Source organism: Anolis sagrei, chromosome 1 (assembly GCF_037176765.1).
Source record: "Anolis sagrei isolate rAnoSag1 chromosome 1, rAnoSag1.mat, whole genome shotgun sequence".
Classification (NCBI taxonomy): domain Eukaryota; kingdom Metazoa; phylum Chordata; class Lepidosauria; order Squamata; family Dactyloidae; genus Anolis; species Anolis sagrei.
The window spans coordinates 191,364,544-191,388,735 of NC_090021.1; the positions used below are offsets into that span (position 1 = coordinate 191,364,544).

Below are 24,192 nucleotides of genomic sequence, written 5' to 3' on the forward strand. Positions count from 1 at the left end.
CTATTAATATAAATGGACTAATGATCATGGTGAAGCAAGTAAAAGAACTGACACTAGTAAAACATGATTCAATCTGAAAACTTGCAATCTTGATTTATAACTGAACAACTGAAATACTATATAATAATGATACATCATTAATATTATATTCATAGTTTAATCCTATTGGTAATGCTGTAACCAAAACTCAATTAAATATATAGTTATAATAAATGAAACTGTGTGCAATGCTTTGGATATTAACCATGCCTAATTAGCTACTGTTTCTAATGTCACAGACATGAGCAAAGTATGAATATTATGAGAATATTATGACTGCGAGACTCAACACATTACTTGGGAATATATCCTACTATATTTAATAGAAATTACTATCCGCACTGTTTACATTGTTAGGGGTCTAAACAAGCAAATTCACAAATAAATATATATGGCAATCCACATAAACACATCTCTGCTTAATTAGAGTATGAAATTTAAATTAAGTATAAAGCATAGAGTCCTATTAAATTTATATTATACTGTAGTCAGCATTTTGGGGAGGCATAGCCATGTTAGATTTGTTACAGTGAATTGAATCAAAAGATATTGCAGCAGCCTAAAGACTAATATTTATTTGGCTCAGGTTTTTGTGGGCTTCAGTTCACTTCATCAGATGCATAAATGATAAAGACCACTGTAAATTTGTAGAATTTCCATTTTTATTCATTTTCTTAAAACCTATCTATAAATATCTATCTGTACAGATAGCACACAATGCATCTGATGATGTTCTGTCATGCGCTGGGCCTGTGAAGAATTGCCTTTAAAATAGGACGTGCAACTTGAGCTCAGCGGGAAGCCAGGGCCCCCTGAAGAGAAGTTCTCAAGGATTTTCCACCACAAATGGTCTTTAGATGTCTTGTGAAGTATAACAAAGTCCTTTATTAATGAACAATCAAACAGAAACTCCTCTTGTCTTCAATAAAGTTAAACAAATGCTTCCAGGCCTTTATGCAACTGGTGGCTTCCTAATCATGTCCACGAGGGATAGGCAATTGACTTCAATAACTGTTTCTTTACTTTAAGGAAAATCCCTTTTTAAATTCTCCCAGGCTGACTGTAATCTAAGCCTTACTGATGTGGGTTCCGCTACCGGGTCGAACTGTGTCTCAAGCACCGAGTGGACCTACCAGTAAGGCCAGTAGATTCTCCAGCTGGAGTTCTTTGGTCTTCCAAACTGTTTATCCTCCGAAATTCCTCAAAGCTTTAGGGCTGCTTCCCTGGAAATCTTTGGATGCTCTTAAGACTGTTCTCCCCCCGGAAAGTCTTAAGGGTTGAAGCTTTTGTACAGGAGAAGCTTGTACACGTCCTCTAAATTAGCTTTCCTTACTGAGACTAACTAAAAAATGGCTCCCTTCCCTTCCCAATTGTCCTGAACAAGGGGTGGGACCATAACTTAACAATGATGGACAGGTGACTTGCCCGACGGCTGCAACCAAAGGAAGCCACCTTTCTGCAGAATCCCTGAAACCTTGGACTGCAAGCAAACATTTAATACAAAGCAAATAAAGTTGGAGCTCCTGGCACAGCCGTACCAGCACAGATGAAGTAGAATATAATCAATTAAAATTGATTTTCAATTAATGTGAATATTATATTGTATATTCCTGGTATGAGTTTGTATTTTTATTTGCACCAAATTGGTTTAAGATTTCATTTTCCTGTTGCATTTTGGATAAAAATTATATATCTGCTTTTGCTCTGGGACATAAAAGAAAGGGGTAAACTATAGGCTGAAATGCCTATGCAATGAAACCATAGGATTTCAACAGGACACACATGGTCACTTTAACTGAACTTTCAAAACAAGAATGTTACTGGTTTCAATGGAGAGAAGCAAGATGTCACCAATTATCAATATGTCTTCATCAGTCCATGCTGGAGAGCCCTGAGAAGCATTTGGTGAGGCAAATAAACAAGAGACAGCACAACAAAATAAGGAGTGGAATGAACATTTACTAAGCGACCAAAAATTGTGATTTTCCAGAAAAATTGGCTGGCTTGCAAAAGGCTACAGACAGGGCCGGAGCCAGAAAAATGTTTTGAGGGGGAGGGGGTACTGAAGCTTTTTTAAAAGCAAATCATGAGTTCCATAACACAAAATAATTTAAATAGTATGGTTCATTCTATATTTTTATATAGACTTAATTTAATCAATTTTCTATTTCAGCTACAAAGTTTCAAGTCTTAAAATAACTGAAAATGACTGTTAACTGGTAATCTAAAGTTACAAAAGAATACCACAACATCTGTTGGAAACACTTGAAAACTGTGCCAATACACTGACAGAAATCAGGTTCCATCGATGGACTTCAGTAGAGTTCAAGTCTGGTCAGTCTTTCTTGCCCCATTGTGCCTCTTAGGTATGTCATGCCGGCCACATGACCTTGGAGGCGTCTACGGACGTTAGCTCTTCAGCTTAGAAATGGAGATGCCCACCAATCCCTACAGTTGGACACGACTGGACTTAATGTCAGGGAAAAACCTTTACCTTTTTAATGAAGATTAACCGAGTGGTGCAGCAGGTTAAAGCACTGAGCTGCTGAACTTGCTGACTGAAAGGTTGGTGGTTTGAATTCGGGGAGCAGGGTGAGCTTCCGCTGTTAGCCCCAGCTTCTGCCAACCTAGCAGTTCGAAGACATGCAAATGTGAAAAAGGAAGAGCTAACTCAGAATATTTCTGTTAAAACATGGACAAAAATATAAGCGATCACACATTAAAAACACTGAAACACACAGCAGAAGACTTTAAAGGACAAAAAAAACAAAAAATACATTACAGCACATGCGCAAAACCACATATATACACAAACACACATATATACACACAAAAAACACATATACATAGACTGTGCCACAGCAACCCGTGGCAGGGGATGGCTAGTTTAAAATAAAATATTGACCACCAGTATTATATTTCTTATGAGATGATAAGTCCAATAGCAAAGGGCGTTTAAGCTTCCCGCCAAAACAACACTGCCAGCCGCAGCCCACTTGAAGAAAACTGACAGCAAGGCAAGGGGCGGAGCCTTCTCTGCATGATTGGCAGCCCTTGGAAAGAGGCAGCTGCTGTACGATTCGATTGTTAGTTTGGTTCTTGTCCCCGCCCCTCAGAATTGAATGCCAACTCTCGCTCTCCTAAAAATGCCTCTTGCCCATGTTCAAGATGGCCGGCTCCCTTGCGCGTGCGCGTTGAGAGTCCATTCTCCTAAACGGCGGTTTGCGTGCCCTTTCCCAACATGGCCGTGGCGGCGCCGTTGCCAGGGCGCTTTCGTTGGTCCTCGCCCTGAGAGCCGCGGAGGAAGTTGGCGCGAGGCGACGGCGGCTGGGAGGGACGAAGGAAGGGGATTCGCGTTTCCTCCTCCTCCTCTTGCGGTGAGTGGCACAGGCGTTGGGAGACGGAAAAAAGAGGCGCTGAGGGGCGGGGAAGGTGCGTGTTTAAACTGAGGGAATGGCAGGTGTGTGTGTATGTGTGTGCATTTGTTCTACGCGTATGCGCGCGCACAGGCGTTTCGGCTGCTCTGATTTGAAAGGGAAACTTGGGGTCGAAGGGCAGAAATGGTTGGAACTGGTGACTTCTTTTTGGTGGCCTTTCTCAGTTCAGTGGAAAGAGAGGGGCGGAGCAAGAGGCCTCGAAGCGTCAGTTTAAGAGACTGAAGGGCCTGGAGGGCGTTGAGTTGGCTCGCTGTTCTACTTAATGGAGAATGAGAGACCTCTCAGGATGGCTCAGAATGAATGAAGCTTGGCCACACTGAAACTGCGATGGGATCATGGGATTTGTAGTTTCACAAGCTGTTTCGCCTTCTCTGCCAAAAGGTGCAGGCCCCTCTCCAGACCACACATCCCAGGATTCCTTAGCACTGAGCCAGGCAGTTAAAGTGCATTCATAGAATCATAGAATCATAGAGTTGGAAGAGACCTCATGGGCCATCCAGTCCAACCTAGAAGCAGGAATAATGCATTCAAAACACCCCTGGCAGATGGCCATCCAGCCTCTGTTTAAAAGCTTCCAAAGAGGGAGCCTCCATCACACTCCAGGGCAGAGAGTTCCACTGCTGAACGGCTCTCACAGTCAGGAAGTTCTTCCCAATGTTCAGATGGAATTCATTCCACAGTATAGACCAGGGGTCCTCAAACTTTTTAAACAGAGGGCCAGGTCACAGTACCTCAAACTGTTGGAGGGCCGGATTATAATTTGAAAAAAATATATGAATGAATTCCTATGCACAGTGCACATATCTTGCTTGTAGTGCAAAAAACACTTTAAAACAACACAATAATTAAAATGAAGAACAATTTAAACAAATATAAAATTATTAGTATTTCAATGGGAATTGTGGGCCTACTTTTGGCTGATGAGATAGGATTGTTGTTGTTGTTGTGTGCTTTCAAGTCATTTCAGACTTAGGCTAAATCTGAGCAAGGGCCGGGTAAATGACCTTGGAGGGCTGCATCCAGCCCCTGGGCCTTAGTTTGAGGACCCCTGGTATAGACGCACCCGAAGTCACTGTGTCGTCAGCAGCCCTGCTCAGATGCTGCCAAGTCACCACCACAGATTCTTCCTTTGCTTGAGCTTTCATTTTATATATTTTAATTTAATATAATATATTGTATGTGTCTGTCTATCTATCTATCTATCTATCTATCTTGTAAGCCGCTCTGTGTCCCCTTTGGGGTGAGAAGGGCAGCATATAAATGTCGTAAATAAATAAATAAATAAAATAATTGTCAATATCAGCCATGGGCAAATTTCAGCCCTCCAGGTGTTCGGGACTTCAACTCCCACAATTCCGACATGACCAAACTTTGCCTATTCCTGGTCCGTATGATGGAGATTAACATGCAGAGAGGTCTTGTACTCCCTAGTGACTGGGAGAAAGAAGTTAGTAGCAGAATCTGTCATAGACTTGGGTCTGCTTTATCAGGGCCCTTCCAGACAGGCCTATATCCCAGGATCTGATCCTGGATTATATGAGTCACCACTGCCAGATAATCTGGGATAAACAACAAACCTGGGATCAAATCCTGGGATATAGCGCCTGTCTGAAAGGACCCTCAGATACATGAAGTGAAGTGCCAAGGAACAAAGCTAGGTAGCTATGAATGTGCTGTTTGTCAGTACTTAGGCAAGTATCCTAAGATGGATTTGATACTTGACTCGACAGCAGTACGTGTAAAAAAACATATTGGAGTCCTCGTGGACAAGTTAAACATGAGCCGACAATGAGATGTGGCAGCTAAAAAAGCCAATGGGATTTTGGCCTGTGTAAATAGAACTATAGTGTCTAGATCCAGAGAAGTCATGCTACCCCTGTATTCTGTTTGGTCAGACCACACCTGGAATACTGTGTCTCTAATTCTGGGAACTGCAGTTTAAGAGAGATGTTGACAAGCTGGAAGGTGCCCAGAGGAGGGCGACTAAAATGATCAAAGGTCTGGAGAACAAGCCCTATGAGGAGTGGCTTAAAGAGCTGGGTATGTTGAGCCTGCAGAAGAGAAGGCTGAGAGGAGACATGATGAGGGCCATGTATAAATCTGTGGGGGGAAGTCGTAGGGAGGAGTAAGGAGGCTTGTTTTCTGCTGCCCTGGAGACTAGGATGCGGAACAATGGCTTCCACCTAAACATTAGGAAGAACTTTCTAACTGTGAGAGCTGTTCAGCGGTGGCACTGTCTGCCCCGGAGTGTGGTGGAGGTTCCTTCTTTGGAGGCTTTTAAACAGAGACTGGATGGCCATTTTCAGGGGTACTTGGAATGCGATTTTCCTGCTTCTTGGTAGGGGGTTGGACTGGATGGCCCAGAGTTCTCTTCCAACTCTATGATTCCTTTGCATACAGGAAAGCACCTAATTCAGTCCATCCGACTGAATTGGGTGCTTTACTGTATGCAAAAGAATCTTGTGGTACTTTTGAGACATAACTGGAAGAAAAGAAGTTGGTAATCCATGACCCCTTCTACATTGCCATATAGAATCTAGATTATCCGTTTTGAACTGGATTATATGGCAGTGTAGACTCATATAATCCAGTTCAAAGAATATAATGTGGAATATCTGATTTGATAATTTGGATTATATGGTAATGTAGAAGGGGCCTAAGCTCTCCTAGATAGAAATCTACTACATCTAATGCCTGTCTTTGTAGAGTTAGTCTATGAAAGCCAATGCTACCAACTTCTTTCTCTCCATTAGTCTCATTGGTGCTACAAGATCCCTTTTGCATACTGATGTTCCAGACTAACACGGCCATGGCTTTGAATTCTGTCATCACGAGGATAATATTTCCTTGCTGGATCTGCAGTATTTTAGCACCTGGGATGAAGAGGGAGAAGTAGTTGGCCCTCATAGATGAGCCATCTATTAAGTACATACCTTGATTTTAGAAGTACTAGTTTGGATCCTCCCACTCCTCATGCCTCAACACAGCTATCTATCCAACTTCCTCACATTCAAGTAGTAATGATAATCTTACGACATTTGTTGTTTTTAAGATAATTTGGGGACTATGCAATGTATGTGTGTTGTGTAAGATCAATGGAAAAAGAAGAAAGATATTCTGATTGCAGTAAGTTCTGTTTTTTTCCTGCCAAGACACATTCTCAGTTTTCATTTTGCATGGACTAGTTTGTGGTTTTAAGACTAAGCATGAGACAGGATTCATCTCTTTTTGGGATAGATCCAAAATAAATACTTTATTTCAGGGTGTTTTTTAAAAATGTTTTTGGATAATGGCTGCCAACTGTAAATAACTGGTAGTGCAAGTTGTCACTGCTGAATATGAATCACCAGTTTGTTTTCTGGAGAAGTTGCTTGTGAAGAAAATAGATGTGCACTGCAGTCTGAAGAGGAAGATTCTGTTGGACTCTTCCTGGAAGTGGGAGGAAAGCATTTTTCTCATTCTTTTTCCTCCCCACAGCTCATTCTGGAAATAGCTTACATCATTTTGTGTTTTGATCATGCTTTGAGTGATTAACATTCCATTCAAGGCATTGTCTGTATTAGCTGCTAATTATCTGAGGTCATGGGATCTGTAATGTAGTCTAACAAAACAAGTAGAGCCATTACGTGTCACCTCTGCAATAACTCTGCCTTACCTCTTTGCCTGGGGAGATGGAGATCCACAGCCAGAGAGTGGAAGTATGCTGTCATACATAGGAGAGATCTAGGAGTTTTCCAGGAGGAGCACTGAAAAAGTATTCAGGATCTGGGGCTTCTTATTCTCTCAACATGCCAGCTATGTACGTTGGAGAAATATTAGGCCATATCTGGAAGTTACATAGTATGTTTGTTTCTTATTGAGATCTATTGGAAGAGTTCAGCAAAGAAAACAACTCCCAAAAGGAGAGAATAGATGCTCCCCTTATTTTCTGCTTGTTACTGTGGATCCAAGGCAGGTTTGGTAAGTGTGGCCCTCCATATGTTTTCAACAAACAATTTAAAACATCCTTAACCAGCAGTGAAGGATTTTTGGAACTGCAGTTTAGAAATATTTAGTGAGCTACAGTTATACAAGGAGTGATGGTTCACCCTTCATTAATTCTCTCTCTCATCCTTGTTAGTGTGCTTAGTTAAAGGTACAACTATGTATATTTTTCTGTTGTAATATTTATTCATTAGATTCATGTTGCTATTTTACAAGCCTTAAAATTACTATCCATTCATGTATAGTTGCAGTAATTGCAGGTTGGCATTGATTTGAATGTACTTTATCCCACATGCTTGGGACTAGAAGTGTTTTAGATTTTGGATTTTTTTCTGATTTGGCAATACCTCTATGTTAATGAAATATCTTGGAGATGGGGCCGAAGTCTAAACATTACTTCATGTATGTTTCATATACAGCTTATTCATATAGTCTGATCAGTATATATACAGTATTTTAAATGTTTTCATTAAAGAAAGTTTGTTTACATTGAACCATCAGAAAGCAAAGGTGTCATTATCTTAGCCACTCATGGACTATTTTGGGTTTTGGAGTATTTTGGAATTTGGAATTCTGTTTAAGGGATGCTTAACTTATATTTGAATATTTTGTTCAGCATCATATTCCATGCTATTGCTTAATGACTTGTGGCACTTTGAATGTTTGCCTTCTCGAAGACAGAATTACAAGCTGTGAGATATATGAGAAAGCACCTCAGTTCCATTCCCCATTCCTGCCTCAGCTACTTTTTCCTTTACTAGGATAAATGTTTTCCTCCTATTTGCAGGGCCAAAGGAAGTCTCAGGTGTGATAAATTCTAATTGGAAAAACACCCAAAGGGGTTACCCCATTTTCACTCTTGCACTTCCCTTGTATGTGTGCAGCCACCATACCTGTGATTTGTAATTTTAAAAAAACTGTTGGAAGCAAACTGTTGTTTTCTCATAGTCTAGGTATTATATGCAGTTTGACCCTGTATATATTTAAGCTCTGTACATGTCTGCTTTGGGTGTGTGTTGTGTAGGTTTTTACACATTGAGTTGTAGAAGCCTCAGCAAATAGTACGTTGGATTGTGTAGCTATCATTTGTACTTTCATATATATACTATTCCCAAAGCCGTGATTCTGAATATATGTTACTGGTACATAGTTCCCTGACTGACCATTAGACATCTTAGTTGGGACCAACAACTTCTGAGGATCCACAATTGCTGTAGAATGCTGCTTCAAATTTGGTCCTCCAGATATTTTGGATTTAGTTTCCAGAATTCCAGGCCAACATGCCTGATCATCAGGAATACTGGGAACAGAACACTTCTCTTCTGAAGTCAGTTATCCAAATCACTTCCATTCTGGTTCCTGTCCGATTCTTTTCTTCTCCTTCCACATAGTAGTATGGCAACATCAGTAGAAAAAGGGTGGCCTCTCCCATTTGTCATGGCTAAGTAAGAGAAAAAAATGTAGAGAGAGAGAGAGAGAGACTTTCTGTTTCTGGCATAGTAACTGTGATGGCAGGAAGGGGGTGATTGGTTGAAGAATCCTGTAGTTTCTCAGGTTAAATGAGGAAAGAATAGAGGATATTTCTCTGTTTTAGCTAGCAATTCTGAAGGAGGCAGTTCATTTCATAAGCACTGCATAGGATGGAATGGCGTTGAGGTTGACTGAGCAGTGGAAAAATGGCTTTGTATGTAAAAGGTGTAGACTATGTTTCCTGACATTTTCAGGTAATGCTGGAAAAGACATTCATCTGAGATTCGAGAGTGCTGTGTCTCATATGTGTAGACTTGCTTTATTTTAGACTACAATACCAAAGACCAGTGGTGATGGATAAGGAGACTTCTGCTCCCAAGCATTTGAAAGGCATCAGGTTGAAATAGATTACTGGTAGACAATACCAAGATTGATGGTTTGACGTATAGGAAAGCTACTTGTGTTCTCTCCTCAACAGATAAAACTGTGCTAGATGAAGCACAGGGGTGAATTCATACAAGGCAGCTTCCTATTTTCAAACATAGATTTAGCAGTGATTCAGGCCAGCGCCAGAAGAGATTGATTTTAAATCAAGGCTGTATAACACCATGAAAAAAAGGTCCAATTTAAATCATCGATTCAAATCGTTTCTCATTTTGAAATTCATATATTTCCCAACAAGCATGCATGGTAACTGGTCATTCTGTCAAATAAAACATGTGTGCAAGAAAATTGAGTCTCTCTACACCATAGGAGCATTGCCCTTGTAGTCTGTATATACTTTAGAGATCAGAGGGCATTTTCTGCTTGAATTTTTGGCAGGTGTGTAAGGAATTTAAGGAGAAACACTTATGTGGCAACTAAAGTTGACTTATTTGAAAGTCTCTCATTGAAAAAAACAAACAGATTTTGTAGCTTGATCCTGTGCATTCAGAAATAAGTGTCCAAATGTTCTGTAAGCAAGTGCTAGTAGGAATCGGAGGAAAGACTTTCCGCATGAGATGGAAAGTAAATGTCTGTGGTATTTGGTTAGAAGTTATACATATTCATAATTTGAGAAGGGAATATAGAGATCAGGTAGCTGAAGAACAAACTTACATTGGTTATGTGGATGGTGTAGGAAAGATACACTAGGGTGTATGTTATGTACTTTTGCCTGTGGTGAACTGCTGGTTCTTCTAGCTTAGGAAGGAAATTCACAATAACACATAAAATATTAGTTCCAACATTTGACTTATTGGGTTACTTGCAATTCATAGAGCATGATCCAAGGCTTCTTTACTCAAAAGTAAGCTCATTGTGTTTTCTTGGGCAAATGTGAAAGTCAAGCATTCAGACATGTTTCCCCTGTGAATGTCTTTTTTGAACCACAGAGCAAGGCATTCTATTAAATAAGTGTCAGTGGTTCAGTTTAAAGCATACAGTATTTATATTATGGTTTCATTCTAGGCATCTTTGCTTTTTAATTGATCCTACTAAACAAGAGATTTGACTGCTGCAGAATCACACTTTGTTGCTCAACAGAACCAGACTTCCAAAACAGGCATTTACCTAATACCATTGTCAGCACAAGAGGTCTTTTTTGTGCGATCAAAAAAAATACTGGGACAACAATTGTCCTATTCTATTGTATTTGTCCTTTGGGTACTTGATCCCAAATAATACAGTGTATTGGGATTAAAGAAGTCCCATACAGTAAGACCCTGTAACTCTTACCTACAGTTTATTTGTACCCAAGGGAAAATAGTTTCTCCAGGAATTTGCCATGTCCTTTAGGTGAGTCTAAGGTATTTCTGCCCCCCCCCCCCCCCCAGTTTACCATAGAGTCATGGAGGAGGACATAGAGATTCCTACAGAGTGATCCTAGATATTCCTCTAGGTAACTTTCTAGGAATTTTTCAGTCATATACATCAAAATGGTATGCTGAGACTGTAAGTCAGCTAATTTAACAAGGTTCGATTATATCTGTGGTTTCAGGTAACTGTGGTCCAGTCAGGAATGTATCTCCCATGGATATGGGGATACTGTATGGTTTTGTGTTGAACATAATGTGGGGAAACTGAGGTGAGCACTTAAGTGGGAAGCAAAGGAGAGGCAGGGTTTTGAATGCTTGTTACTGTAGATGTTCCCTTTATCCTGTCCAAAAGGATCAAGCAGAGATACAGATGTCATGAGAGGCAGAAATGGTATGGTGCAGATATTCCCAGTCTACTGTTGAGTAGTCAGAGTTTTCATTCCAGAATATGTAGGGGCAAAGAAAGATGCAAATAAATAAACTGTGCTAGAACCCTTTGAACTGGTCCTTATAAAAACTATTATTTGCAATTTTATCCATGGAACAAACGAAGATTAAGAGAGATTGAATGAGGGAGACCATACCAAAGGACAAATGTAGGTCCATTGACATGACTGACCTTGACATTATTGACCTGAAGGGATACTCTTGGATTAGTGTATCAACAACACAACACTCTTGAGGAACTGGGACACCCAAACTCAAGAAGCAGCCATTTCAGAGCAGCAGTGACCTCAGGGGGATTTTGTGTTCTTAGGGGCCACAGGGGAAATGACATTGCTCAAAGTCATGCAGCCTGGCTGTTGAATTGAGATAGTATACAAGGAAGGATTCGAAGACTACCAAATTAGACATATCAGGCCACAATCTCTATAGTTTTGAGTCAACTGGAAACAAGACTCCAAGTAAAAGAATTAAAAAGTGTTACTTTGCTTGAGAATATAAGAAGCACTGCCTGAATATCAAGTGAAAAGTAGATGCTAGAAATAATATATGAAAGCTGACTGGCACAACCTGGGGATCACAACCAGACACAGTGAAGGCATTTGCTCTGGCACTTTGCGACTCTGCTGCTGAATATGCATGCCCAATGTGGAATACATCTCACCACATTGTCACAGGATGCCTATGGCCTACACCACTGGAGAAATTTTACTGTTTAGCTGGTATAGCACCACCTGTCATCCGCCGGGAAGTAGCAGCCAATAATGAAAGGACCAAGGCATTGACATCTCCGGCCCATCTCCTGTTCAAATATCAGTCATCACGCCAACGCCTTAAATCAAGAAATAGCTTTCTAAGATCTACAGAGATACTTGTAAGAACCCCACAGAAAGCGAGAGTCCAAAAGTGGCAGGCTAAAACCCAGAACTTCAGTCCATGGCTGATACCAAATGACAGACTCCCTCCTGGGCACACAGAAAACTGATTGACTTGAAAGCCACTGAACAAACTGTGCTCTGGCACCACGAGATGCAGAGCCAACCTTAACAAATGGGGCTTAACAAACCTTAACAAACCTTAACAAACGAGATGCAGAGCCAACCTTAACAAGTGGAGTCCATGAAATACGAGTGTGGAGGAGAGCAAACTACAGACCATTGTAGTAGGTAGTAGACCACCTACTACAATGCAACCTGAGCCCTGCCACATGAACAGTGGAGGACCTTATTATAGCAACAGCAGAGACACTCCAAGTGGCCAGCTACTGGTCAAAGAACATTTAGCATAATGCCAAGTTTTTAACTGTGTTTTAAATACATTTTAATTGTATCCTCAATTTGTTTCTGACACAATAAATAAATACATTCTCTCAACAAAAAATGAAACTCTCAAGAACTACTATATAGCAAGATAGATGTGAGTTTCTCAGATTGTTTTTATATGGTTAGGGCTGGAACTGAATTTAGATTCTTGATCAGGCAAAGTTTTTTACAGTAATTTTTATGCTGATTTTTTGGGTAAAATTTTGATTAGTTCTCAAAATCTGCATTCTGAATCTGCTTTCTAGTGATGTCACTTGCTTGGTAGTCCTAATTAAAGAAGGATTTGAATTAGATTGTATCTAATGGGCAACCTGGTATTTTAGGGGGTGAATTTTCTCTAGAAACCTTTTTCATAACACCACACTTGCAGACAAGATACTTAATCTGGGGAATGATGGAAAATGGATATATATATGAAGTTAGATTGTGATAGAGAATTTGGAAATGATGAGTCATGTAAGTTGGGTTGTGTAATTATATGGGTGCCTAGACTGTCATTTGAATTGACTTATATTGTGGTTATATTTTAATTAAAACTCTAATGCTTTACTTCTAGCTGTGAATTGCATTACAAGATTGATTGTAAGTTATAAAACAGCCTGTCTCTGCAAACAAAGAAATGGGTGGAATCATTTCCAGATGGCGGGTAAGTAAATTTTGTTGATTAGAGGTGGATTTTTTAATTGCCCGAAGAACCAGGTCTCAAATGTTGTTTCTGATACATTTACTGTGGCATAGACTGAAGAGCTAGACTCGTATTGTCTATAAAAATAGTGCAAGATGATTGCAAAAGTTATATTCATGAGTGCATTGACTCTAGCTCAGACAGTTGGCTTTCCAAACAAAGTAAGACTGGAATTTTGAAATTGCAGAATATCTTGTCAGAAATCATAGAGCAGGTCCAAATTAAACATCACTTCCTAAATGATGGCCTCAAAGTAAGTGATTTATTTATGTTTAGTCAGTTGAAATCAACAGGCATATGTATGTTTTATGCTGTGTTGAATTATATCTACCATAGTTCTGCTGGGAAAGGGGTGTTCTGGACAAATGTTCTAGAAATGCATGTTGTCAGCAACCAAGCATTGATCAAGTAGAAAGTTATTGCCTAGAAAAAAAGTACTTTCTGCCATGAAATCTGCTGAGTGTTGGTAAGCTAATTTTGTGATGTTGAATAGTAGCCTTTAGGGCAACTTAGTCCTTTTTGTAAATGAGGGGCCCATACATCCAACTTACAAAAGAATCATATTTAAGGACAGGGCTGAGACAACAGGAAGATATAGAGGCTGGAGTTACACTTAAAAAAATGTACCTGTTCTGACTTACATAAAATTCAGCTTACGAACAGACCTACGGAACCTATCTTGTTCTTAACTTGAGTAAATACCAAGTATTTACTCAAGTCTAATGCACCATTGAATCTAATAAACACTTCAATTTTTAAAACCTTGAAATCAAAAAAAGTATTTGCTGGCAAATGTAATGCACAGCATCAAAAGGTGCACTTTTTGTAATATGTCAATTACAGTTGCTTCCTGCTTAGAATTCCTTCACAATTAATAACAATTGTGTTGGTACACCAAAGCTTTCAGGAATGGAAAAGAAACCTTGGGGGGCATCTATGCTGTAGAATGAATACACTTTGGTTCAATGCTATGGAGTTATGGGGACTGTAGTTTTACTAGGCCTTGAGCCTTCTCTGCCAAAGAGTGCAGATGCCCAACCAAATTACAAATTTGATGATTATATTGCATTAAGCTATGACAAATTACACATGACACCCCTCAAATAGACGCTCACGGTGCTGATGTAGCAGCTTCACCTATTGTTTTGGCTCAGCAATAAGATTACCTTATTACGCAAATGTAATGCACATCCTAATTTTGGCAAGGTAATTTAGAAAAAACAAAAAAACAAAAAACGAGCGTTAGATTCGAGTAATATGTTATTTGTGAGCGTTATAAGGGTGCTGTATGATAGTTGTTAATTGCTGCCAAATTGATTAGCAGATATCCTATTACAAACTTCCATGTCACCTTGTTATTAGTAGCTCTCTTCAGGTCTGCTACACTCAGGTCTGCTGCACTCAGGCCATGTTTTCTTGGATTGAATTTACCTATCTGTAATGCAGTCTTCCTCTTTTTCTGCTAACTTCTACCTTACTAAGCTGTATTGTATATTATTGTGTGTCATGTCTTCTCATGATAGCTCTGTAAGATAGGTAGCTGTTATTATCCATATGTTTACATAGTGAAGTTAACTTGAGGCTAAGAACACAAGTTACTTGATTTAAAATTACTTATGGCTTCCAATCCAGTTGAAACAAAGAACCATTGCAAGTAATTCATTTAAGTGGCCAAGAATTTCTATTTGTTTTTTTAGCACTAGGGATTAATATTAGTTCAGTGTTTTCCCGAATTCTGGTCTTTCAGGTGTTTTGGACTGCAGATCCCAGAATCCTTGATCATTGACCAAAGCAGCTGAGGTTTTGGGGCATTGAAGTCCAAAAACCTGGAGGACTAGAGTTTGAAAATCACTCTTGTAGTTCAGTTCCCTATGTGATATTGAGTAAATAGGATTCCCACCAAATGTTGCTGGACTGCAATTCCCATAATCCTCCAGCATGCCAAAGGATAAGGGATTGTGGGCATTGTATTCTAAAACATCTGGTGGACTAAGTGTTACAATTTCTGCCCTGTATGTTTGTCTGAATTGTGAATAGGCTAGTGGTGAACCAACATAGTAAATATGTTCTGAATGACAGTCTGTTTCTCAGTTCTCTTTGATTATGGAATGAAAATGTAATTGAAGTGAAAACTGTGGTTAAAACACTCGTGGTTTCTAATAAAATGCTGTGTGGATTTTGAAAGAGAAAGACAACATAGAGCAATTTATTTCCATCCTTAGACATAATGTAGGAATCTTATTAATTCTGTGCAGTACTTCTGTTGAATGTTTACATGTCTGTGTAGAGCATGCTTTGCTTTTCCTCAGTATGAGCAAGTTTTATAATTGTTGAATGTTTACATGTCTGTGTAGAGCATGCTTTGCTTTTCCTCAGTATGAGAAAGTTTTATAATTGAAATAATCGACTTTGGAAAAGACACATCTAATTAATAGAGCTCTTTAACATTGAAATAAAGATCGCTTTCTATTTTTAATGGGCTGGTATACGTTGCTATAAGGGTTAAGGAGAAGCAAACACTCTCAGATTTCAGGTTTTGCACGTGCACTGGCTCATGTACTGCTGGTATGCCAATTGTGTTGCCCATGAGGTACATGGTAGTCCCTGGCAGGGGTTCAGTGTGACCCCACTTTTTCAAATTTTCAGTCTCCTTCCACTCCATTTATTTTAACTAAACCACTGTTTGTGGGTAAAATAATCTTTATAAAGGTTTCAGATTAGGTAGCTAATATCTCATCCAGAAACAGCATGAAATGTCTCCCCTGATAGCGAAAAAATAATGTTGGAAGCGATTTGGCGTCAGTTGCAGTCACCAAAATCATGGTTGTAGTGGCATAGCAATTACTATCTGGAGGATTTTCATAATGTTTTAATTAAAAGAAATCATATGCAATAATAATACAAATAAATCGGAAGTAGACCAAATCTCTGAATATAAGTCAATTTGTAAATTATGTTGAGACATCATTCTTTCAAATGTTCCAGATCACAGGTGGGAATGTTCTCTTTCTTATACTGGAGTATCAATTTTTAGCAGCCAAGAGTGTATGAAATATCATTTTCTCTTGACTAGAAGATAAGTCCTAAGATACATGGTTTAAAAGAATATCATCATCATCTGCGAACAACTTTCTAATACCACACTTATTTGTGTAATTACTTCCCCCAAGAATAAAGCAACTACAGGTAGTTTCTAAAACATGGATTAAAGAGGCTTTAACTGTATTACACCTCCAATAACTAGCCAGTTTAGATAAGCCTTTATTAAATAGACATGGTAACCTGTATATTTGGAACAGCAGTTTTTGTTGTGAAAGACACAATTGGAAATCTATAGTCATTCATGATGTAGAAGTTACAATACACTAACCCATAACCTCTCCCCATTCCAAATGCCACTGCCCTGAAGGTGATGATGATAACAATAATAATAACTACTACTACTGATTGGCCAAAATTGAGCATCACACTTCCTTATACAATTCCTGTTGCTGGTGTTGCATTTCAAATTTTTTGGTAATGCAGTTTATATATATAACTCAGTGACTTGGGTAATTGATCAGCCTCAATAAATGCTGTTTCTTTCTTGTTTGTAAGGAAGATTTATCAAGCTCTTCCTTTCCACAGTCTTTGTAGAAAATGCACACAAATAGTATTTTGTGTAATAAATGTATTAGTATTATATTTAAATGTTCTCAACATAAAACTTTTCTGTATTGGTTTCTTTATCCTTTGCCTTTAATCAGCTCTCTGCGAACTTATAACTTTGCTTATGTTTATTTTGTAAAGCAGGAATTTGTGGCCAATATGTTTATTTATTTGTTCTTACATTTTAAAACTGCCTCATCATAGAATTGATTTATTAATAACATGGGTAGCTTGCTTTGGTTTTGAGAAAGTAATTGGTATGTTTAAGCTGACTATGCCCTATTTTCAGGTATTGATTTCATATATCACAAAACGGATGCTGTTCAAAAATGACGTATAATAATTATTTTCTGCCTTCTCTACATTGGGCCATTCCATAGTTGCTCACTTCTTCAAATGGCTCACTTCTTCTACAACATGTTCCCCAACATGTTGTATTTTTTCTCATTTTTTATGAAGAGCTGATGGGGAAAATGTTGCTGCTTGTGGTCCAGACGTTTCTATACTTTTACTTTCTGTCACTTGATTTGTGATTGTAGAAGTAGTGTTGATAGTAGTATTACAAATGATATTTGAAAGGCTGTATATTTTCTAGTGCAAATCATTGCATTTTGTCTCCAAATGTAAGATTCACTTGTTGGCGACATGTGTATAATCGAGCTCTTGAGGATCAAATTTCATACTAATTTATTTTCTCTTGTAAGCAGGTAAAACCTTCCACTGTAGAAGTATTGGAAAAAATTGATAAGGTATGTTGTATTTTTTATTACTTGTTCTAAGAACTAAATCTAGTGACTGTATATTCTTTTCTGCTATCTGTATATTCTATTTTGACTTGGGCATAAGATGTATCTAGATATAGTCATAGACACAGTTACATTAGACCCAATAAATGAATGAGAATCCATTATCATGATTAACTTAGTTGTATAAAATGTAGGGGGTATACTCTTAAGTATAACCAAATCTGGATCAAACAAGAGCTTGAGCTATAAGAAACATGTTTTTTAATAGAAAAAACAAACAAAAAATCCTCCCAGGCCTTCTAGCTGAAAAGCATTATTATAACAGTATCGTTGTCATTCCTGATCCTGGTTTCCTTTTCATGTAAGTGAGTGCTTTATGTCTGCCTAGAACTATACAGGACAAAAGAAGGAAAACAATTGTCTGTTTCACTAATCTTTCTTGCTGGGTTTTCCTTGATTCACATAAACAGGCAATGCTAAAAAGGTTCCTTGCAAGACAGGTGTTTTCCTTGCATCCCCCCCCCCCCTTGTTCCAGGTCCCTCATATTTGTAGGTTATATCTTTAGGTGAAGGGAACTAAATTTGTTTTTTCTAATGAGCCAGAGATCAATTCCATATTTGCTCAATGGTGCCACCTCTATCCCTAGAAACTCACCACAGGCTGATGATTTGTGTGTTGGCAACTGGTCTAAAGACCACTATTATACATAATATTACACAATAGTCTACTTGCCAAATAGTTCTTGAAATGATGTGGATAAGGGGAATAATTATAGAAACTCCCTTTTCTTAAATATTTTGTGATACAATTTTGCCCAATTTTTTCTGGAAAAAAAAGACTATGGCCACCTTACCTGTTCGGGGACCATTTTTCTTGATATCTTTCAGGCCTCCACATTTCTAATCCAATTCTTTAATAGTAAATTAAGCCTAGCTGCTTTATAGAATAACAAATTTGTGGTGATGGTTAATATTTTCTATATGATCAATGGATAGTGTTTGTGGGAATCTAAAGCTGTGTATCCACACTTTCCAGATAGTACGTCTCATTTGAACATTGTAGGCCATGCATAAGATTACAGTGTAAGTTAGGTGGTAGTTGTAAATATAGTGGCTGTGATCTAAAGAAATGAAATGTGCAAGCATGCAGTTTTGAGCTTTGGGTGCTGTTCTTGCAGGCTTTCATAGAATCATAGTTGGAAGAGACTACACGGGCCATCCAGTCTTTTAATGTCTTTGTATTCCATCTGGCTCTTAATACTTGAATTCGTTTATAGTAGCCGGATATTCCTGTATTGCCCTACTGCATCATCTGCTCCATCCCTCCCAGTTGAGTACTGTCAACCTTTTAGAAGAAGACTGAAGCAAAGGAAGTGTTAAGCAGTTCTGCATTTTCTCTGTCCCAATACAATGTTGTCATTGTTTGTTCTTCCTTTTGCTATGAGCATAACCAAAAGAGTCCTTTTTATTGTTTTTACTCTGTCAAACCTGAGGCTATTCTGTTATTTGGCTTTTCTAACTTTCTCTCCACACACATGCTGACTATTCTATTTAATTATTTGGTGATTTCTCCCACTTTCCATTTATTGTACAGGCTGGTCCAAAAGTCACGAAGGGGTCTGATGTTGCAAAAACTTTTGAATTTTTCTTTATTAATGAGATTTGATTTTTTTTACACATAATGTACATTTATTTCCTATATAACTGTATATGATGCTATGATATTAAAGGAGTTACTAAACATTGAACCCCCTTTATGACTTTTGACCCACCCTGTACATGTCCCTTTAAAACCTTTGCTTTCATAATACCAGCAAGCCTTGTGGCTTCTTAAAATTAAATAGAACATGTGTCCTCATGCTTGTGGCATACCAAGTGCCTAAAGAAAAGGAAACAGATCACCTCTCCCACTTTAGAAGTGTTTTAATGATTGTTGATCGCCGCAGGCAGGGATCAGCAGTATAATAGTTTATTTAGTCTGCATTTAGAAGTGAGAAAAAAATATTTCTACCTGTTACCAAGAATGTAATGGAAGTACTGCTGAACATGTGCAAGAGACCTTCTCTTTCCACTCAACAAGTGCCAATCTGCTTCTCATTCTATCAGCTATCCAGCCAGCCAATGAACAAAGCATATCTTTCTCTTATTCTTTTTCTTTAAATCTGTTTGCACTTGGAACTAGATGACTTATTCCCTGAGACTGTATGGAGGCTGAGGCTGTAAACTTTCCTAGCAGTTGCCTTTGTCTTATCCCGCAATCGTTTCTCCATAGACTGTGGAAGTAATGTTATAACTAGTTTTATCTGTAAGATTTAATGAGGACATAAGAACCGTCATACTTTATGTGATCTTTAACAAGTAATGGAACTAAGTCATGGGAAAACTCAGGATTAGAAGTAGTTGTCTGAGTAGATATCTGAGTAGGATAATGCTCATTTCTTACTGGAGTCTCACTGTACCCCTAAAATCTGCTTCAGAAACCTGGAAATGCTTTTCAGTCAGTTTTGGTCAGCATTTTTTTGGTTGTTTTTTTAAATTTCTTTGTGGAGGTGTTAAAATGTTTTTCTTGGGTAATTTTTGAATAAATTACCCCCCTCACCACCACATTTTAAAAAATGAACTCCCGATTTTTTAAAAAACCAGTCAATAAAAACTCTTTTTAACAATGATGATATTGTTAATGACAAGACTTGTAGTGAGTTGTGTAACAAATTAATTTTTAAAGTAACTTTTCAAGCTCTAACACTGGTTGTTCCTGAGAAGAGAAGGGAAAGGGAAGAAACATGCACCACTTCCATTCAAAATCACGGAATAGATTTCCCCCCTGAAATCTACCTGTATATTTCTGGTAATTCAATTGCAGTTAAGCAGTTTTTCTCCTGGACCGTTCTAACTTCTCAAGATCAAAGATGTTCTTGTCCAGCCTGTTGGCAGACAAGGTCTCTTGTGGACTGACCACAGGTGACTGATTATTTACAAACCTGATGGTGTAGCCTAAAGATACAAATTTGGGATGAAGTTCTGCAAAAACCAGTGGGTATTTTTTTCTAAGTAAATATGGTAAGGATCAGGATGTTAGATTATGAAACTAAATGTTTGTACAGAATTGGTTGGTCATCTGTACTGCTTCCGTTGTGATTGTAGAAAGTAAACTTGAAAGATAAAACTGTGCACTTTCTTGGTTTTTCTTCCCATGATCCCAAAGATACTGTGCTTCCGAGGCTGCCCGTTTTCAACATGGCGAAAAAATACATATAAACTTTTTGCTGACCATCTTCCCCGTTGCTTGGTTTCATTTTTACTCTTGCTGAGGATTATCTACCATGTGTGGGAGCTATACATATGTGCTCTTACAAAGCATGGATCTGATCGTGTCTTACATTAAACATTTAAGGATGTGAATTATATTTATTACCTGATTTTGACCTCATCTACATTGCCATATAATGTAGTTTGAAATTGTATGATATGGTCAGTGTAGACTATGACACCATACAAACTGACATTTAATGCAGATTGAACTGCATTATATGATCAGTGTAGATTTAAATAATGCATCTCAATGCAGTTAAAATGCATTATATGAGTCTACACTGATCATATAATGCTGTTTGAGCTGCATTAAATGATCAGTGTATGTGGAGCCTCATATAGTGTAATTTAACTTAATTGAACTGCATTAGATGAGTCTACGTTGACCATATAATGCAGGTTGACTGCATTATATGGCAGTATAGATGGGGCATAAGTTCTTAGGCTCAGAAATATGAATGCCACTAATATCAACTGTAATAATTCAAAGTGTATGTTATTTTTAACTTACAGGATATTCAGGCATTGGAAGAATTTAGAGAAAAAAATCAGAGGCAACAGAAGCTATGGGTTGGCAGGTTTCTCCTCTATTCATCTATTCTCTATCTGCTTTCCTGCATAATTATATATTTTTGGTACCTCCCCGATGAGTGGACTGCGAGGTTCGTCATGACACTCCCTCTTTTTGCATTTCCATTGATGTAAGTAAAAGATGCATTCTTCATAATTTTCACTTGGGCTGTTTTTGGAAAGGCAATGCAGAATGAGTTGTAGTCGGTTGGGTGGGTGCACCTGATAGTGCCAGAGTTTATAAAAGAAATTCCCTGCTGGTGGGACTTACAGCTTATCTGGTCCATTATGTGGATTCTCACAGATTCCCATGTAATACCTGCAAGGTTACGAGATCAAGAAGCTCTCCTGTCCTTGATATTTCTTTCTCTTGGGGTGCATCTAAAATACAAATTTACACCATTTTCACTGCCCTGGCTCAATGCTATGGAATCCTGGGAGCCGTAGTTTTCCATGTTCTTTTAAACTTTGCCAAAGGTTTCTGGTGCCTCACCAAACTACAGATGATTCCATAGTTTTGAGCCATAGCCATTAAAGCGGTGACAAACTGCATTATTTTACAGTATAGATGTAGCTTTTCTAACTACTAATTCAGATGCATATTCCTTTTGATCCTGGAAATAATACATAACATTATAACTATAGTGGCTATTTATATTCTTCATCTTGTATGGATCTAACTGATTCCCTTTTAAGAGCAATCTAAGTTGGTGGCCATAACTGAACCTCACAGTGGATAACTCCACTGTACACGGTGGACAAGTATATCTACTCTACATGGTGTAGAAGTATATCCTTTTATCTGTCCTGAATTTCCCACCATTCAGATTCATTGGACGACTCAAGAGTCTGTTATTATGAGAAATGGAGGATGTGGAAATTCTGTCTCTACATTTCTTGCATACTGTGCATATTTTGGTATACATCCATCCTATCTTTTCCTTATTTGCTTTCTCATCCACTCAACTGAATAGCCCTAAAGTGTTGCAAATTTTCCCTGTAGAGAAATTTCTTCAACCCTCTTATAATTTTGGTTGACCTTTTCCAGTTTTTGAGGGATAGGGGCCACAGTTACACAATGTTTTTAAACCTGGCAGGTTATAACTGTGATGCAAGGAATATTGGTGGACCAATGGAGAGGGTGCAGTGCTAAACAGTGGACTGCAAGGAGTGGGCTGAGCATGAGGCAAAGAGGATATCAAATGAGATAAGTCAGTCTTCAAGAGAAAAACTGAGTGAGAAAATGCAGATCTATAGTAAGAGTAAATGGTAATAATAGCAGTTTTCTTGTTTTGTGAGAGGAAGAGTGAATGGAAAATAGTTGTCAATGCAAAGATAGCAGTGTGGGAGAGTGTGTGAGGGGGAGGATCTTGTCTCTTTCCAAGATTTTAGTCCCTTTTCTGCCCACGTACAGACATGAATAGCCAGTCACTGCCTGACCATGGTTACCTTTGATCAAGAGGTGAATCTACACTAAATAATTGGAGTGACCAATTATATACTTTAGAAAATTTTCAACCTTAAACAAAGTAAATAATGACTATCTTTCCCAGTTTGAATTGTCCTGTAGAAAATTGCTACTTTAGGTTATTCTCCAAGGATTTGATAGTTTCTGATGCTGGCAAAGTGAGCAGGCTTCCAGGAAGCTTGCCTAACTGGATGCATGCATTTAAATTGCTGCTTGAAGACTTGAGAAAATAGGGGCATGTGAGATGGTTTCATTTCTGAAATCCAAAGCATTCTAGAGGGAAGTTATTCAAAGAACTGTCTTGAAACCTTTAAAAATGTACAGAATTGCCAAACATGAATAAATGGCTAAAAGAAAGGTCTTCGTTTTTGAGTTTGCATACTAAAGGTACAATATATCATTGAAATTTTAAAACTTGCCTGATCTACTGGTTATTTTGAAAAGGTCTGTAAAATATGCAACAACCAAAAATATTTATGTTTCTGAATGTACAGTAAGTCACCAAGAGAAGATTTTTTCCTTGATTCGTATCTTTCATATTTTACAAAAAGTGGTTTGCAATTCACAAAATGAAATTGCTTTTAAAAGTGTTGATCTAATATGATTAAACAGTCTTTCCGTATTGTGTCAAGGCCAAAAAAGGAGTTGTTTTGAAATGATGAAAAGTTTATTGAAGCAATTGATGCTGCTATTCTGTTCATAGTTGTACTGCGATCAACTGACGTGCTACAACTGTGGGATGAATTGAGTATCTGTCTTGTCATTTATTTGCACTACAAACAGAATTTGCAACTGAAAACAAATCTAGAATAAGGCAACAAATCTGCTAGAAAGCTTTTGCCTGCATTTCAATGGGTGATTGTGTGATGTATGAATAAAAGAAGGGGATAAAAGGCAGAGGTTGAAGGATTAGATCATTGTGGAGATCTCCTCATAAATTGTTACTGTGTACAGTTATGGAAGACAACTATTTTAATTTGTTTTTGTTGTATTCATTCATATCCTACCTTTCTCCCAATAGTGAGACTCAAGATGGCTAAATGACATATTAAAAAGCAATACAGATTAAAATCATTCCAAAATATCCATAAACGTATACATGTAAAAGTTATTTTAAGAGACAATTACACAGTCGATGAAGTTAAAAACATTAAAATCATTAAAATCTGTACATATGCTATAAAACAGTACAACACACATTAAAAGTCCATCCCAGTGAGTTTCTAAAAGCTTGAAGGCATAAGAATATTTTAACTTGACAGGAGGAAGAG

General features: G+C 38.1%; 1 protein-coding gene across 6 annotated transcripts in view; it reads left to right on the top strand.

Moving 5' to 3' along the window:
- Positions 1-3,325: 3,325 nt before the first annotated feature.
- LNPK (lunapark, ER junction formation factor) overlaps positions 3,326-24,192 on the top strand; it is a 54,185-nt gene continuing 33,318 nt past the window's right edge. For 2 of the 6 annotated variants that reach the window (XM_060779451.2, XM_067471404.1), the window contains exons 1-4: positions 3,326-3,416; positions 13,049-13,138; positions 17,530-17,574; positions 21,397-21,584. In XM_060779451.2, the coding sequence (XP_060635434.2) occupies positions 13,112-13,138; positions 17,530-17,574; positions 21,397-21,584 (260 nt within the window). In that variant the 5' untranslated portion in view covers positions 3,326-3,416; positions 13,049-13,111. Of the gene's footprint in view, positions 3,500-7,131; positions 7,437-13,048; positions 13,139-17,529; positions 17,575-21,396; positions 21,585-24,192 lie in introns of those variants that run through there. The other 4 variants (XM_067471398.1, XM_060779459.2, XM_060779468.2 and 1 more) reach the window with 4 other exon arrangements.